The sequence below is a fragment of the Rattus rattus genome, chromosome 6, assembly GCF_011064425.1.
Source record: "Rattus rattus isolate New Zealand chromosome 6, Rrattus_CSIRO_v1, whole genome shotgun sequence".
NCBI lineage: Eukaryota > Metazoa > Chordata > Mammalia > Rodentia > Muridae > Rattus > Rattus rattus.
Genome location: NC_046159.1, coordinates 85,166,096 through 85,182,878, shown reverse-complemented (window position 1 = coordinate 85,182,878; position 16,783 = coordinate 85,166,096). Strand labels below are relative to the sequence as shown.

General features: G+C 39.2%; 1 protein-coding gene across 1 annotated transcript in view; it reads left to right on the top strand.

The window, feature by feature from the left end:
* Itprid1 (ITPR interacting domain containing 1) overlaps positions 1-16,783 on the top strand; it is a 131,169-nt gene that overhangs the window by 32,887 nt on the left and 81,499 nt on the right. Inside the window, exons 2-4 of the mRNA XM_032905149.1 lie at positions 7,134-7,317; positions 8,970-9,018; positions 9,362-9,405. Coding sequence (XP_032761040.1) covers positions 7,155-7,317; positions 8,970-9,018; positions 9,362-9,405 — 256 coding nt within the window. The 5' untranslated portion in view covers positions 7,134-7,154. The remainder of the gene's footprint in view (positions 1-7,133; positions 7,318-8,969; positions 9,019-9,361; positions 9,406-16,783) is intronic.

Sequence of the window (16,783 nt, the reverse complement as noted above, 5' to 3'; positions counted from 1 at the left end):
ATATATCCCCTTTCAGTAAGTACACATTCAGTACCTTACTTATGTTAATATGATAAGATTAGGAAGACATCTGTCCTGGAGAAACTCTCAGAGTGATTAAGGTAGTTAAGAAACAGGGTGACTAAATTGAAAGATAAAAACAGGCTTACCAAAGAAAAACCAATACCTTAAAATAGCAATTTACAGCAAGTTATGGGTTACAGTGAAACTAATACAGACATGTTCACATAGGGAAAAGTTGTAGAGAGAAGGGAAAAATGGACACTGAAGACTGAATGCCCAAACCTTAGAATCTAGGAAACTAGAAACGAACTTGAGAAAGAATGCTGCGACACTAAGTAGGAAGAAATCTGGAAGTGTAGTTTTTTTAAAACCTAGTTAAAAGTTTGTTTAAATTAAGAGGAAGTGATGACTACAGTTTCTAGAGATTGTGAAAGGGTAGCATAAAGATTGAAGCACTAATGATTTGCTCAGTTACTTAGGGAAGGCATGGGTTGTGTGTGGACAGGGCCTCCTACTAGACCCAAGAGAGACTGTAGGTTCTGTTTCTGTCAGTTTGATAGCAGTGGAAATGGATGTTTTGAGCTATATGGTAATCCTCCATTTTAGGATTAAATTTGAGCGATGGGAGCAGGTATGCTAATGGAGATGCAATTTGTTAAGATGCAGAATGCTGAAAGAAGGGAAAATACATTTGGAGCTAAGAATGGAACCAAGGAAACAAAGAAGAATTCAGTGTGGCACACACTAAGTTTGTCTACAAATATTCATGTGGAAATGTGAAGGAAAGGGAAAAAGTGTGGCCTGAAGTTCAGATAGGCAAAATTTGGAAGTTTAAGTTTGGGAGTCAACATCACTGGTTTATAAAACCAAGGCAAGGTTGGAGGGTTTGAGAGGGCAGGTAGAAGATTATTGTAAGATGAATCATATTATAGTGTGTTTTAATGTGGATAGACTATTCCAGCAAAGGGCCAATGACACAAAAAGGACAAAGATGGTGTCCAAAGAAATTTTGAATAGAATAGAAGCAATCGCAGAGGCCAGAGAGATGACTTAGAGGTTAAGAGCAATGACTGCTCTTCTAGAGGTCCTGAGTTCAATTCCCAGCAACTACATGGTGACTCACAACCATCTGTAATGGTATCCTATGCCCTCTTCTGGTATGTCTGAAGACAGAACCTTACTCATACACATACATACATACATACATAAATCTTTTTAGAAAAGAAAAAGAAGTAATAGCAAATGCTTAATTTGGGATTTGGGAGGCCATTTTCTAGTGATATATATAAAGAATGAGCATAGGAATTGAGTGGAAACAGAATAAAAATGTGATGGACTGAGGGACCTAGTGATAGAGGGTCTCTTGACTATCTACAATGATAAGGAAATGTTTCTGAAAAATGACAGGAAAGCTGCCTTATTATTGGCAGTGTATGAGGATGAATGCAGTGGACATTCATGACTCCATGGTCTGATGACATATGCAGAGAAAGCAAGAGCATAAAACAGCAAGATGAGCACAAAATAAATGTATACCATCCCCAAATATATAGTTCAAATTGTATGACAGAAGGGACAGACGGTCCTGGCTTGAGAGGGAAAGCACAAGGGCAATCACACCCGTGTTTCAGTTAGATACTGGAGATAAGGGGGTATTCAGTGATGAGGTAGGAATGCAGGGGACAGTGGGTGGCAGGCAGTGTGTGAGCTCTGGGGATTAAGAGAGTCAGAAAAGGGTAGAAGATTGGGCCAGATAAGCAATATCACTCACAGGAATGTGACCCACAGACACAGTGAGGTGATGCTCATTCTCTACTTCTCTCAATGTATCAACTTCTCAGGGTTAGAGTCTTAGTTTTGATAGTGAAGTGAGTAATACTGAAGGTTTTAATAATAATCTTTTAGAAAACATGAGCCTAAAAACAAGTTATAGATATCCATGAGCAAATCCAGGGCTGGAAATAGGCAGGTCCTACCAGAATACTGTGTAGCCTAAAGGAACCATTTCCTAAGAGTTACAACTGAGGGAGTCAGTGTATGAAAAAGGTAGAGGAGCAGAAGGTAGGTATGGATGACATTATAGATCTTATGAAGGGGCGCAGAACAGCTCTGATAACAGTGACAAGATTAGGCTCAAGGAGGTGGTTGAAGAGATCTCTGTGACCCTGTCAGGGTCCCTGTGGACTTTGTCAGGGTTATTTTTCCTTTATGAAGTTACCTTCTTGACCACAGGGAACATTCAAAAGGCATGACCATTGTCAGAAACTGCAGCCTGTACCCATGAGATCATGTACACTTTGAAGAAATTTCAAGACCCTGCTAAAAGCTTCTAGCATGCCTCAGAGACTTTACGTTACCTCAGTTGTAGAAACACTGTATTCCCACACTTCCAGAGGTTTCTGCTATCCTACTGAGTTATTTCAGGACAACATGGATTATTTACAAACCTTAGTTTCAACTTAGTGTCAAATCTGTTTTCTTGTATTGGTTAGTCTAATGATTAGTCTTAAATGTCAACTTTATACAACTTAGAACACCTGGGGAAAGAGCCTCATTTGAGTATTTGTCTTTATCAGACTGGTATGTGAACATGTTCTGTTCACGCAAAGTGAATCTCTCTATTTTTCAATTATGTAAAAGGAACCATCTCATCCCAGGTAGCAATTTCCCAAGGCAGGGATCCTGAACTATAAAGGAGAGGAGAAACCTGGATGTAAGCAAGCAGCATCTACCCATTGCTTCTCCCTGATCTTGACTATGGATTAAGTTCTTAGACAAACTTCCTCTCAATGATGGACTAGATCCTAGAAATGTAAAATAAAATAAAGCCTCTTTTCCCCTAACAATATTTTATCACAGTAATAGAAATTGTATAAGTGAGGATTTCTATTGTTGTAATAAAACAATATAACCAAAAGAAGCTTGGAGGAAGAAGGGTTTATTTTGCTTCAACTTTCATATCATGGTCCACCACGACAGGAAAGCAGAACAGGAAATTAAATACAGCAGGAACATGGAGACAAGGGTTAATGTAGAGGCCGTAGAGGAGTGCTGCTTATTGGCTTGTTCATCATGGTTTGCTCAGCCCTCATTCTTATAGAAGCCAGGACCACCACCACAGGGATGGCACCTTCCATAATGGGCTGGGCCCTCCCACATCAATCACTAATTAATAAACAATGTGTGCCTTGAGCTTTAGTAAAGTTTCTTTTATGAATGTGGGTGCCCTTGCATTTGGAGCATACATGTTCAGAATTGAGTGTTCATCTTGGTGGTTCTTCAGAAAATTGGACATAGTACTGTCTGAGAACCCAGCTATACCACTCCTGGGCATATACCCAAAAGATGCTCCAACATATGCTCCACTATGTTCATAGCAACCTTATTTATAATAGCCAGAAGCTGGAAAGAACCCAGATGTCCTTCAACAAAGGAATGGATACAGAAAATGTGGTACATTTACACAATGGAGTACTACTCGCAGCTATTAAAAACAATGACTTCATGAAATTTTTAGGTAAATGGTTGGAACTAGAAAATATCATTCTGAGTGAGGTAACCCAGGCACAAAAGAACACACATGATATGCACTTACTGATAAGTGGATATTAACCCTTGACTTGGAATACTGAAGATTCAATTCACAAACTATGTGAAGATCAAGAAGAAGGAAGACCAAAATATGGATGCTCTCATAGGAGGAAATGTGGAGACAAAGTGTGGAACAGAGACTGAACAAGGGCCACCCAGAGACTGCCCCACCTGGAGATCCATTCCATATACATCACCAAACCCTGACACTATTGTGGATGTCAAGAAGTACATGCTGACAGGAGTTGTCATATAACTGTCTCCTGAGAGGTTCTGCCAGATCCTGACAAATACAGAGGCAGTGCTCTCAGCCAACCATTGGACTGAGAACGGGGTCCCCAATGGAGAGTTAGAGAAAGGACGAAAGGAGCTGAAGAGGTTTGCAATCCCATAGGAAGTACAAAAATATCAACCAACCAGACACCCAGAGCTCCCAGGGCCTAAAGCACCAACCAAAGAGTATACATGGATCAACCCATGGCTCCAGCTACATATGTAGCAGAGAATGGCCTTGTCGGGCATCAATAGGAGGAGAGACCCTTGGTCCTGTGAAGGGTTGATGCTCCAGTGTAGGGAAATGCCAGGGTGGGAAGGTGGGAGGGAGTTGGTGGGTAAATGGGTGGGGGAGCACCTGCATAGAAGTAGGAGAGGGGAATGGGATAAAGGATTAACCCAGGGGAAAGAGGATAACATTTGAAACATACGTAAAGAAAATATCCAATTAAAAAAAAGAGAGAAAATCCAATAATGTCTCATAGGCTTTTCCATAGGTCAATTTGATGGGGACTTTTTCTCAGTTGAAGTTTCCACTTCCTTGTATCAAGTTGACATAAAATTAGGCAGAAAAGTACCAAAACTAAAACAATTGGTGATTTATTTCTTTCACTTGGCAATTCTTGACAGAATAATGATGAGAAGGAAAAAAAAGAAAAGAGAAGGAAGAGCTGGAAAATATAATCAGTGGTTGTTTTGAATAGACTTCCCATTAATTCTTTCATATGAACTAGTTATTTCACAACTACTCCAAGAGTGAAGTAATGCAATATATAATAAGTTTGACAATTTCTTCGAAGTTCAGAATGCAACAGAGCTGAGAGTCAGGGCATCTGACCTGTCAAATTTGCTATTTTAACCACAAAAGAACCAAGAATGGGATTGGCTGAAATGGGTCATTCACTGGGTAAAGTCAAACTGCTACCGAACCTGATGACCTGAATTCAATCCTCAGAGCTCAGGTCATGGAAGGAGAGAATAGACCTCTGAATTCTGTTTTGTCTCCATGGCTTGTGCTCACATGAAAAATAAAGAAATAATTCAAAAGAAAAACTAAGCAAACAAGACAGCCAATGAATCACTGCCCAAACTACCTGGAATTTCCTTTCCCATGATCATTTGGCCTGGTCCATGGGCTGCTCTGGAATCTGATGTGCAATACTACACTCTTGGCACTGTAATGTCATCACTGCCTTGGAACTTTACATTTCCTGACTCTGCTACAGGACTAAGAGATAGGAACAGTTGGATTGATGTTGTTCAACATAGTAGCTTCTTGTACAAAGTAAAGATTTGGTACCTATAGCTTTGCGTTTTTAAAATGAAACATGATATAAACTATCCATACCAGTGAGTCTCTTCACACACACACATGGCCTTCAAAATAGGATTTGGGTGAGAAAGGACTGGACATTTCAGGTTTTGGTGACAACATAATCAAGATGTAAGCTTTCTCCTAGGGTCAGGTGAAACTGGCCAGAATTAGTTTTCAAATGGTCCTGGAAACAAAGGGGTTCCAGGAAGAAGATATCAGGGTTCATGCAGCACAATTTCTGCCTGGCTACCATGGGACAATTCAAAGCTACCATTCAATTAGTTTATGTCCTTGTCTAAAGAGGTGCTTTGAAGGTCCAGTAAATAGATGTCAAAGATGGCCATTCAAGCATCAGGGACTTATATCCAGAAGCAAACTTATTTGCTAACTGGAAGGTACCCACTAAGGCAAAGTGAACAAGAGACTTCCTTTACCAATAGGTCTCTGACACCTGCTTCTAGCACAATTTCCACTTTGGGGGGCAGATTTTTTTATAATCTGTAGAAAATACAATCAATGTGGCAGAGAAAAAGTTTTCAATAGTTGAGTAAAACTGGAGGCTGGGGTAGAATTTACTATTATAGAGTAGAAACTTGGAAATAGAACTAAAATGATCTATCTAAAATGAAACAATTCTTCCAGTGATTTGCACAAAGCAGTGGCTTGATGGCATGTGACATTCCCGCTCAGAACATAATCAGCGACTTGGTAATTCCTGTCTCTCTAAGCAAAATCTTCAGCTCAGACCAAGAAAAGTATCATATAATTTGAGGAACCTTGTTGCTCTGTTGTTAAAGCTTTCTGTTTCTTTAATGAGTGTCACATTTCAGGATATCCTTGTGCAGAGTTTTGAATTTTGTTTCTTGTGAAATTTTGCCTTGTTAAAATTTGCCTCTGATTTTTCATTCACACCTACAAGATGTAAGACAACCTTTTCTTTAAATATGACAGTGTCAAAAGCCTGTGCAAAATTAAATGACTACACTTTTAATGCAAAACATAGGCATTAAGTTTTGTAGTGTTATGAATTCTAGTATACAACTGCATTGAGTATGAAATATAAACTGATTTCTATTACTTGTGCCTTGACTTATTGTCATTTTTTAAAATTTGCTGCAGAGGATACTCAAAGGTTAATATTCTTGAATAAAATGTCCATCTTTTGGGCCTTATATTTAACTATTTGAAACTCCTTGGTTTTAGCATTTAGAATGTAAAATTAATAGTCACCTTAAGTATTAGTTCTGAATTTACACAAATGGTACCATTTTAGTGTATAAAGCATGTAAGGGAAGTATTCCTGACAATCACATCTGGGATGTGTGCCTGAAATTAAGAGAGAATAATCAGATATTTGCAGTCAGTCAGAATGGTTTGCCTTTCTCAGACACATGTTGCAAATGACAGTTTATGTGTAATGTGACTTGCGATTACGCACCAATACAAGGATGGTATGAATGCTGCTGGAGTCTTTCTGTCTCTTCAGTCATGTCTATGAATTTAAAGACTGAATCAATACTGACCGAAACAATTTAAGACAATAATTTAAGCAGAAAGAGTGGTTTTGAACCTGAACTTCACTATCTTAATTTTTACTTGTTTTTTTAAAATACCTGTTATGTGCTCAAAGTTCAGACTAGCATGGCAAGTAAGGATCGTGTCAAAATTCAATTTCTCTATTCTCTAGCCACATGTCAGTACACAGACTGAAACCGTCAGTGTGGATGTGGGCTTGTGTCTGGCAATGCTAAGTTACTCCCTTGGTACGTCTGGCCATAATAAGGAAATACTTCTGCCCAAATCAGCAGGGATTCTGCTTGAGTAGGGGAGTCTGTCTCAGTGAGACAGTGACTCTGGGTGGCTCAGTTGTTTCTAAGAATCCTCTCTGTCACTGGGACAAAGCCCTGTTCTGAACTCATTGTACCTGGTTTGTCTGCCTGTGTGGTTTCAGTAAGGTTGTGGAATCATTCTCATGATAATGGAGAAATTACAAGGATCTGACACCCCCAGAGCCAGCCTGGAGAAGAGAAAGAGAGATATCTTAAGACATACCAAGAGGGCATGGGCACCTCTGGATGGGCATCTGCTTCCTGATTCTGAAGAAGAAAACCCAGTGGTCACTGTGTTTGTGCAAGGTAAGGGTCCTTCTAGAAATCTAGGAAGTGCTCTGCTGTGGGCAATGAGGGATGTGAGGCTTTTGCGTGGGAGCAAGTTAATTCTAAAGACTTGAACTTCATATTAAAGAAACAAGTGTTCCTGGCATGATTCCCGGCAAGTCTATAAAATGGACGTTCTGACTTCAGCACAAATAGACCAACTAAGCAATAAACACTGCTTCCTTTCCATTCCAATACCCTCATCCTAAATTCCAGGACTCTGAAGTTACATTCAGGCACAATTAAAAAAGCTTCTCCTTCCTTCTCTATCTCTTCTTCCTTCTCTTCCTTCTCCTCCTCCTCCTCCTCCCCTTCCTCCTCCTCCTCCTCTTCCTCCTCCTTTTCCTTCTCTTCCTCCTCCTCTGCTTCCTCCTTCCTTTTTCTTCCTCTTTCCTTTCCTCCTCTGTTTCTTTCTTCTTTCCCCCCACCAACCTCTGGTCCTCCTCCTCCCCATCCTCTCTTCCTCTGCCTCCTCTTCCTTTTCCTCTTCCTCTTCCTCTTTTTCTTTTTCTTTTTCTTCTTCCTCTTCTTTGTATACATGTATGTAAGAGAGGCAGATAGAGAAGTAATTTCACTGAACCTGGAGTTGTGCAATTCAGCTAGACTGACCTCCAATTAGAATAAGTAATCTGGGTCCTACTAGTGCAACTACACCCTGTTCTTTCGTAGGTGCTGGGGATCCAAATGCAGTTCCTTATGTTAGTACAACAAGCACTTGAACCACAAGCCATCTTCCCAGCTCCCAGTGAACCTTGTGTCAGAACACCATTTTATTTAAAGTTTCTTGGGCATCTTGCATGAGGCTCTGGTGATCATTTGACTAACATAAAAAGTAATAAAGAAGAAAACGTTCCCATTCTGTGCATGCATAGCACCACAAATGAAGACCACTCCACAACTCCCAGGTTTACTGGCTGGTTGGCTTTACCCAATAGTCTATGTGAGAATTATTCAAGTATTTCATGGATAAAGTCAGACTGAGCTCAGGATATGAGGTAGTCGTTAACAAGAACTAGAGCAAATGTCTCTCAGAACCGGTTCTGTTCATCTCCTTTCCCTTTCCCTTTTCTGTTTTTCGAGCCACCTTAAAAGGCTGGAGCCTTTTAAACACAGGTTGGCTTTGGAGATCCTGGGACTCTATGACAATTTGTCCCTGGAATGAATGCAAATCTGGTTTCTAACCTGGCAGAGAACTCCTTGCAAATAAACATTGCTGGCTAGCTGCCTTAGGTAAATGTTGGGATTTAATAAGGAGAGGTTCCGTGGTGATTTAGGGCCAACAAGAGAGAAACAAAAGTCTCATACACTTTTCTATTCACTGTATTCACGCTAGGCAATTTCACAGCCACTTTACCACCTCTCACCTCCGTTGATTCATTTTGCTAGTCCTTTACGTTTTGTTCCTTTTTTCCTTAAGTTATAGGCTTTTGGCAAGTTTACATCCATTCTTGGAAGAGGCTGATTATGGAAAACAGGAGGTTGTGCCTCCAGGGGGAAAATGAATATGCTTACATGAACATGTGACTCCCTATGTAGGAAACAGAGCCGCTGAGCGTGGCAGATGATAGAGTGGGTCATTGTAGCTGGTTGTGCTTTGACTAACAGATCTGGTTCTTTCTTTTTCTTTGTAGAAAATTCCAAACAGGAAAGTATCCAGCAGTGGCTGGACTCTGAATTCTTGTAAGTGGTGTTTTATTTTATTTTATTTTTTGCATGTCTGTGTGCTTTATACATTTCTCTTGCAAAGCTTCATGAAAATAATGTTGGTTTGCCCTCCCTGGAATGGGCTCTCAGCCATGGGTTCCCAGGGTGTGAGAAGTATGGGTTTTCATATTAACCGAGTACTTGAGGATTGCTGCATTACTTCAAAAGCTGTATGTCAACCTAAAAGTGCAAAAGTGGAATGTTATTTGCATTCAACTGCCTGATTTTTTTTTTGTTCATCAGTTTAATTACAAAAGCAACATGGTAATAATCTATTTACGTACATTGTTGAGCTCACAGTGCTTTGTTTCTTTTATAGTGTCTCTGTAAATGAAAACTTCCAGCAAGCCATCAACCATTCTGGTAAGGCAAGAAACCCATCCCAGCTGTGCTTTGTGGAGCTGAGTAGATGTGTATGCGAAAGGGACCTGTGCTACTAGAACTTCCTCAAGGGAGACTCAGAAGAGGCTCTTGGAAATAAGTCCATTTTCTCTCCTGATTTTATAAGACTTGGACTCATCCCCAGCAGTGGATGATAGGCTGAAACCAGAACTCTTGCTACCATAAAACACTCAGACTAGCAAGAAACTCTCTGGGCCTATGTAGACATTTATAAGGATACAATTATGTAAAAAAAATTAATTTTTCATAATATACTGTAGTTTTATTTCTAACCCCAGTTTCTCCTTTGCTTTCTTTCTTTTTTTTTTTTTTTTGGTATTGAACTTAATATTTCTCTCTTTTTTTCTAATGATATGTTTATTCTAGTGATGAACAAATGACTAAATTTTAAAACAAAGAGCGAAAGTGTTTCTGAGGCAGAAAGTGTATCACACTGCCTCCCTGGAGTTTGAAAATAACGTTATTAAAGTAATGAGTACAGGTCTCGTGCATTCCATCTTTATTAAATGAAAATGCCAGACTTCATGGGATCTGAGATCTCTCCATTATAAAATGTACTTATTTCATAAGTGCCTCTCAGATAGATCAGATGAAATCTTGTGAGTAAAAATGAGAATCAGCATCAACTCCAAGACACCTTGATCATATGTGTTAAAAATAATGTCCTAGAACTGATTATTTGCCTAAATAATATGTCTAAATATGACATAAACTAGGAATATAATGATTACAGAAACAATTATTAGTCTTATAGTAACTTACCTTGTTGTTCTTAATTACTTTATATCCTCTACCACCATCTTCAATTAATATTGACCATTTCTTGCCAGTCGATTTAAATTGGAGCATTTTGCTTTTTAAAACTTTCAACTTTTTTAAAGTTTAAACTGAAAATTTTATTGAAATTCCCTCCTACACTCAGTTGCTCTACATTTTAAATTTGATCTTTTTATTCTTTGAAAGTGTCATCATGTTCATAATGAGTTTTAGTCATCACTCATTACCTCCTGTCATTTTCAGTCTTTCCTTTCACCATCTCCCCCTTCTTCGCAGGAAGCCCTTTCTATTTTTATGTCATATGCGTGTTCTACTGAGTTTACTTAGGGTTGCTCACGTGAGCATGGGTGAAGTCATTTCCTGGATTATATCCAACCAATCAGTAACTTCATGACTAAAGAAAGCGATGCCCTTCCATACTCACCATTAGCTGTCAATAATTACTCAGGAAGAGATGGACCTCATGAAACCTTTCCTCTTCCATGATAAAGTGTAGATATGCCCACTCTTGTGCAAGATTTCACACCTGCAGTAGATTCATCGACTGCAAGGCCATATCATTCCAGAGAAATCTTTTTACTACATACCTTGTCATACTCTGACCCTTCCATTCTTCTCATCCTCCTTCCGGGATAAGACCTTGACCCTCAGAGAGAGCGTTTTTATGACCATTATGGGTCAAGCACTCAGCTGTCCTTTACTCTCCACACTGCCTAGTTATATGTTTCTGTCTTAACTGCTGTAGGCTATAATGAGACACGTCTCTGATGGCAGATAAGGAAAGCATTAATCTACAAGTAGAAACATGAGGTTTTAGAAGGCAGTTTAGTCACAATTCTTTGAAATTGCTTCATTTTTAACACAAGGCCTCCATGAAGTCAAAATTTCTGAACATTTGTCTCTAATAAATTGAATATAATTGCCTCTCTATTCATATTACTTAACACTCAAGGAAGAGACAAAAACATAGATATATTTTCCCACATAGACCTGTCTTTGACTCTTGCCTGTGTCATACTTGGAGGCCAGCACTCCTCCTTCCTTTGGTTACACTGTATTAAACACTGCACTTCCTGGAAAATGCAACTCATGGTTCATAAGTCTGGCTTCATCAGAGCCAAGTTAGTGAACTACAAAGGCACAGCAGGAGGGAAAGCATGGTCTCTCTCTGTGGTTCTGAGGTCAGAGGGCACAGCTTCTACTTGGCAGTCATCAGGAAAGCTTTTAATAATAGCTTCTACAAGCTAACTGAGATTTTGTCCTCCAAGGTGGCTCTCATTGATCATATTTTGAACTCAGGAACCCATGTGGGAACACGGCTGGTTCTCATTCTTCTGTTTCAGTCAAAGAATTTGAATGTAAAGTGCCATGACTTTTGGTCACAGATAGTTACAAGTAGGCAGGAACTAGACTTGCATCCTTCTATGAGACTATATGTGCATAAAAATTACACAGAGCTTATGGAATTCCAGAGCCACACTGGGAATAAGTTGAAGCCAGGGAAGCAGTTACTGCTGAGAAATAATAAAGTTAAAACTCAAAAACTCCAGAGAGGATATAAGGTGAAGTCACATTATCTTCCTACTTACCCCAGAGACAGTAGCCTAACCCAGACGGAAAGTTCTCCTTCTAAGTGTGCTGGATACTTTCCCTTGTTTCCATGTTAATTTTAATAATTGCAGAAGACTTGCAGCTGCCCTTCCCAGTTCCTTGCCAGCTAACACAGACATTATGAATAATGCTTTCTTACCTTCAGCCATGTTTGATAACAAATATTAAGGCACTGCAGCAAAACTCTCTCTGGTTTTCTTTAAGTCATCCCAGAAGATTGTCTAAGACGGTGACTTATAAGCAAGTAAAACCTGCTGAATCCAGACAACGTTCTCCTATTGGCCTCTTACTGCCAGTTTGACCATATGGGCTTAGTAGAGCACCAAAGATCTACCCATGCCATAACCAGACACTCAAAGCCTCTTTGAGGACACAGTTGCCAAGGATCATGTGCATAAGGACCATCATCCCAGACCAATATCTTTGACATAGATTCCATATTGAAGTAAGTTTGTTGCAAATGCCTTGCCAACTCCTGAGGACAGATTGAATGACACTACTACCTGACTGTGAAAGTATGAAGTCATTATAATGTAAAGATCAGACATTCAGGATGAAGGAATGCTTCAACATGGAGAGTAACACCATTGACGTGATTAACATGATGGTGCATCATTGTGAGTGAAAAGACCAGAACAATTTCCTGTATCAGAAAAACAGTTTCTAGAACAGATATAGTTAATGATCATTACTACTTGGTAGACAGTTAGTTGATTTAGCTTCTTCAATATTCTGATTTTTCTACTTTTCTAGTACTAGAAACTGAACACAGGATCTTGTGGGTGCTAAGGAAGCAGTACACAACTCAGATACAGATTAGATTCTTTTAAGACAGGAACTTGTTATATTGCTTAAGCTGGCCTTGAACTCTTTTTATTCTTCTCCCCAGGACCATATAGTTGCAGGCATGTGCCAATCCTTAGACAAGTCAACAGAGAAATACATTAGTTTGTTTCCTGAAATAAGGAAGAATAATAAGAATTTAGAAAACCATTTATGAGCTTGATGCTCTGTATCATAGTAAATTCAGTTGAAGCTTCTTAAACACCGTGAAGAGAAAGCATTTAGAGTAAAGTCTGTTGTTCCCTGCTTCTTAATAGTGACTATGACTCCACATGGGTTCACATACTATGGGGGTCACCAAAAATTCGGCAATAGTAAAGGCTTCTGAATACACAATGACCAAAACTTAATTTCAAATCTAATATGAAATGGAATACAAAGTGTTATGGCAGCAGTCAACTGTACTGTGTCATGTGACTTCACATTGGTTCTCAGAACACATCAAACACACTATGCAATACCAATAAATTCTGCCTAGAATACCCTGGAGTATTTTGGGACCATTGTATGTCATGAATGGCAGTGAATTACTCTATGTAGAAAGTTTTCTGCCCTTCTAGAAACATAAGGATTTAATTATGGAATGCGAAATGTTCAATATTTTCCTACCATCATTCCTCAGAGTATCAGTGTCAGATAGTATACCTTTAGATGAGTTTTGTTAGAAAATTTGATCTTAAAAACTGATGTTTGATTTGCTGACCTGAGTTTCATAAAAATCATTCATGGATTTTGGCTTGAAAGTATTACAGAATTTCTAAAAATTTCTGGAACGGCCCTAAACATGCTTTTGTCATTTTGTACTATTCAGCTCCAAAAAGCACTGAATGCTCTGTAATTCCCCACCCTAGGAAATATTCAGAAAAAGTTTAGTTCTATACATAAAATTAAATGAACCCATCACTCTCATTAGTATGTAAATCGTATTTTTAATTTTTCAGCATAGGGTTCTTTATATATCTCAGGCTGTCCTGGAACTATTTCGGAAGATCATGCTGGCCTCAAATTCATAGAGATCTGCCTGCTTCTTCCTCCTGAGGGCTGGAATTAAAGGCTTATGCCAACATCACCTGGCATATTTAACTTTTAAAATGATAAAATTATATTATGTATATGGAAAATATTTTAAAATAAACTTCTTTATGATTAATTATGGGTAAATGTTTGACTATGTACCTATTTTATGTATGCACTGAGGTGTTTTAGTAATTGTTCTATTGCTATGAAGAGACATCATGACCAAGGCAACTCTTATAAAAGTGAACATTTAATTGGGGCTTGCACAGAGTTTCAGTTATTAGTCCATTATCATCAAGGTGAGAACATGAGAAGTAGCTGAGAGTTCTACATTCTGATCTGGAGAGAGGAGAGAGAGAGAGAGAGAGAGAGAGAGAGAGAGAGAGAGAGAGAGAGAGAGAGAGAGAGAGAGAGAGACTGGGCCTGATAAGGGCTTTTGAAATCTCAAAGTTTGCCTTCCAGTGACACACTTCCTCCAACTAGGCCACATCAGCTTATCCTTATACCCCTTTCAAATGGTACTCCCTGCTTACTAAGCATTTAAATATATGAGCTTATGGGGACTATTCTTATTGAATCCCCACACCATATGAAATGATTTATGAGTAGATGCTGAAGACATCCTCTCTGAAAAGGAATAGGCATGTGGAGACTCTTACTCTCAAGAATTCTACTCTTTCAAGATCATGGCAATTTGAGCATAGCATAGGATAGCTTTATGATGAGACCCTACAGTCTCAGCTCCTCCTGGTTCTTAATCTTTCTTTATCTAATGTCTCCTAAGTTAAAGTTTAATTCAGATGGCCTCTTGGCAATTCTCTTTCCAAGTTCCATGTTCTCTGAGAGGTTCCTTCTGGCTTCTGCATGGAGATGTGCTTTTTCTTTTAAAAAAGTTAGATCCATCCTGGGTTCTACCAGGTGACCCTTGGCTGATATTGCCTCCAATTGTTAGACAAAATGGAAATCCTAACCAGGGTACAGATCATCTCTAAATCCAGTGACCAAAAACTAGTCAAAAGAAAGGTCTTAAAAAAAACACAAGGATAATGCTGGAAGCTTTCTCAGAACACTACACCTAGTTAATGAAAAATTGAGAAAACAATGAGACAAAGCAAGAACATGCAATGTGAGGAAAGTAATGAGTTTGAACAAAACAAAGAGATGAAAGAAAGCTAAATGTATGCAGGAACACATATGGAAGGAGATCATTTTTAAGAAATGTTTTGTGCAGTGAGGGAGACAGAAATTTTTGTTTTAAATAAGATGTGCTCAAATGATAGATTTCTGAAATTCTAGAAAGGGAGAATCACATATAGTCTCAGGATGAGCTCGTAATAGGAGTGTGATCTAAGGTCTCCTTTCAAATGGGTAAATTGTACCTGAGGTCTGAGACCAATAAGATTTTAATGTTATGTCTTTGCTTAAAAAATGGTCCTGAGCAATTTTTGATGACCATCTCTACTGGAGTGGCCTATGACCTTACTACAACAAGGAAACAGATGTTCCTGGCTATGGGAGTGGCTGTTACATCTTGAACAGAAGCTATTACAAACCCAGGCTTGCCATGGCAAGGGCTTTTACTGGTGTTTGTTTGGAATGGGAGGAAAAGAAATAAATGGACATAGGGCAAGGAAATGAGAAAATGATTCCAAATAGCTTTAAGATTTTGAATGCAAGTGTTAGCCAATATGTAACAGTCTGTTCGGGGTAAGAGTATAGGTTAGTATTTATAGCAAGTGAACACACTGTAGATTCTCTCTAAAGAGTCCTGGTCAGGCAGGAGTTAAATTTGCAGAAAGCTACAGAAAGCTATTATTTTAGAGCATCGCAGAACTGTAATTTGATTAGTCTATTGGACGATATTCCAAAGAACCAAATGTCTTCCATGAATCAGTCAGAAATGCTTAGGAAAACCAAAATAAAAAATGCTTTCTAAGCCAACAAAGGTGCTAATTAGTGCCTTCTGCAGATCTGACTGCATCTTCTTCAGTAATACATTGTGCAGGGTTAAGTGTGGTATCTGCTGCTTCAGATGGCACCAGTCCACCTAACAGTAGGGCGGATGGCTAGAGATTATATCTAGAAGGAAGCCGAGTTGGAATTTTAACCACGGAAGAGAATGAACTCGACAGAGCAGGAACTTTTGTTCTTACTTTAATTGGTACTGTGGCTATCAGGAATGTGCTGACCCTTGTTTCACCTTCTCCAAATGCTTTCAGCCAGTATTAAAAATCAAAAGAGATGTACTGGAGGGGGGAAATGGTAGAGAAAGCATCAAAGCCAAACAAGATAGAGTGTAGCATCAAAACTGCCCAGCTAGCAGGGTACTGAATAGCATCATAGATGCAGGTATGCCCTACCTACTGCACACACAGCCTTAAGCCTGATGCCTACAGAAGTTTCAGGACATCTAGGGTAATAGGGGAAGGTTTCCCTCCTGCTGTGGTGTTCTCCATTCTTCAGATTCTTGCTCTCATTCAAGGTAGCAAATGCTTCAAGAAGCCTGGCAGATAATCACTAATGAAGCAGGCAGCATAAAGACTAGAAAATTGGAGTGTAGGCTGCCGTAAACAGATTGCTACCCTAAAGACACCTGGGCTAGTGCTGCAGCCACTTCCAAGTTTTAAGGAAAGTCTTGGAGTTCCAATCCCTGTGAGAACTGGCACGCCATGAGCCACCAGCTTGTGCCTCTCCTTCAGGCTCATCTTGGTACCGAGCCAGAGAAGCCTTGACCTTGACAAGTCCGATCTTGGCATCTAGGAAGTTTATCTTACAAATCACAAAACAACAACAGCAACAACAACAACAACAACAACAACAATCACTACCAAGGAATAATTAGTTTTACAGTGCTCTCTGCTGCTTCTGCAGATTCAAGACATCAACTCACAGAAGTGCTATGAAAACAGAAATTGGTCTCCCAGAACTGAGGGAAGTGGGAAATGAGGACTAGAAATCAGTGAGTGAGCCTAATAATTGTAATAATTTTAACATTTTAAAAAATAATTATCAGGTTTACTTTTAAAAGTCTTATCAGGTGCCCTGTGCTAAATTGTCCTCAGACTCTCAGCTTGGCAGCACAGAGAGCTGT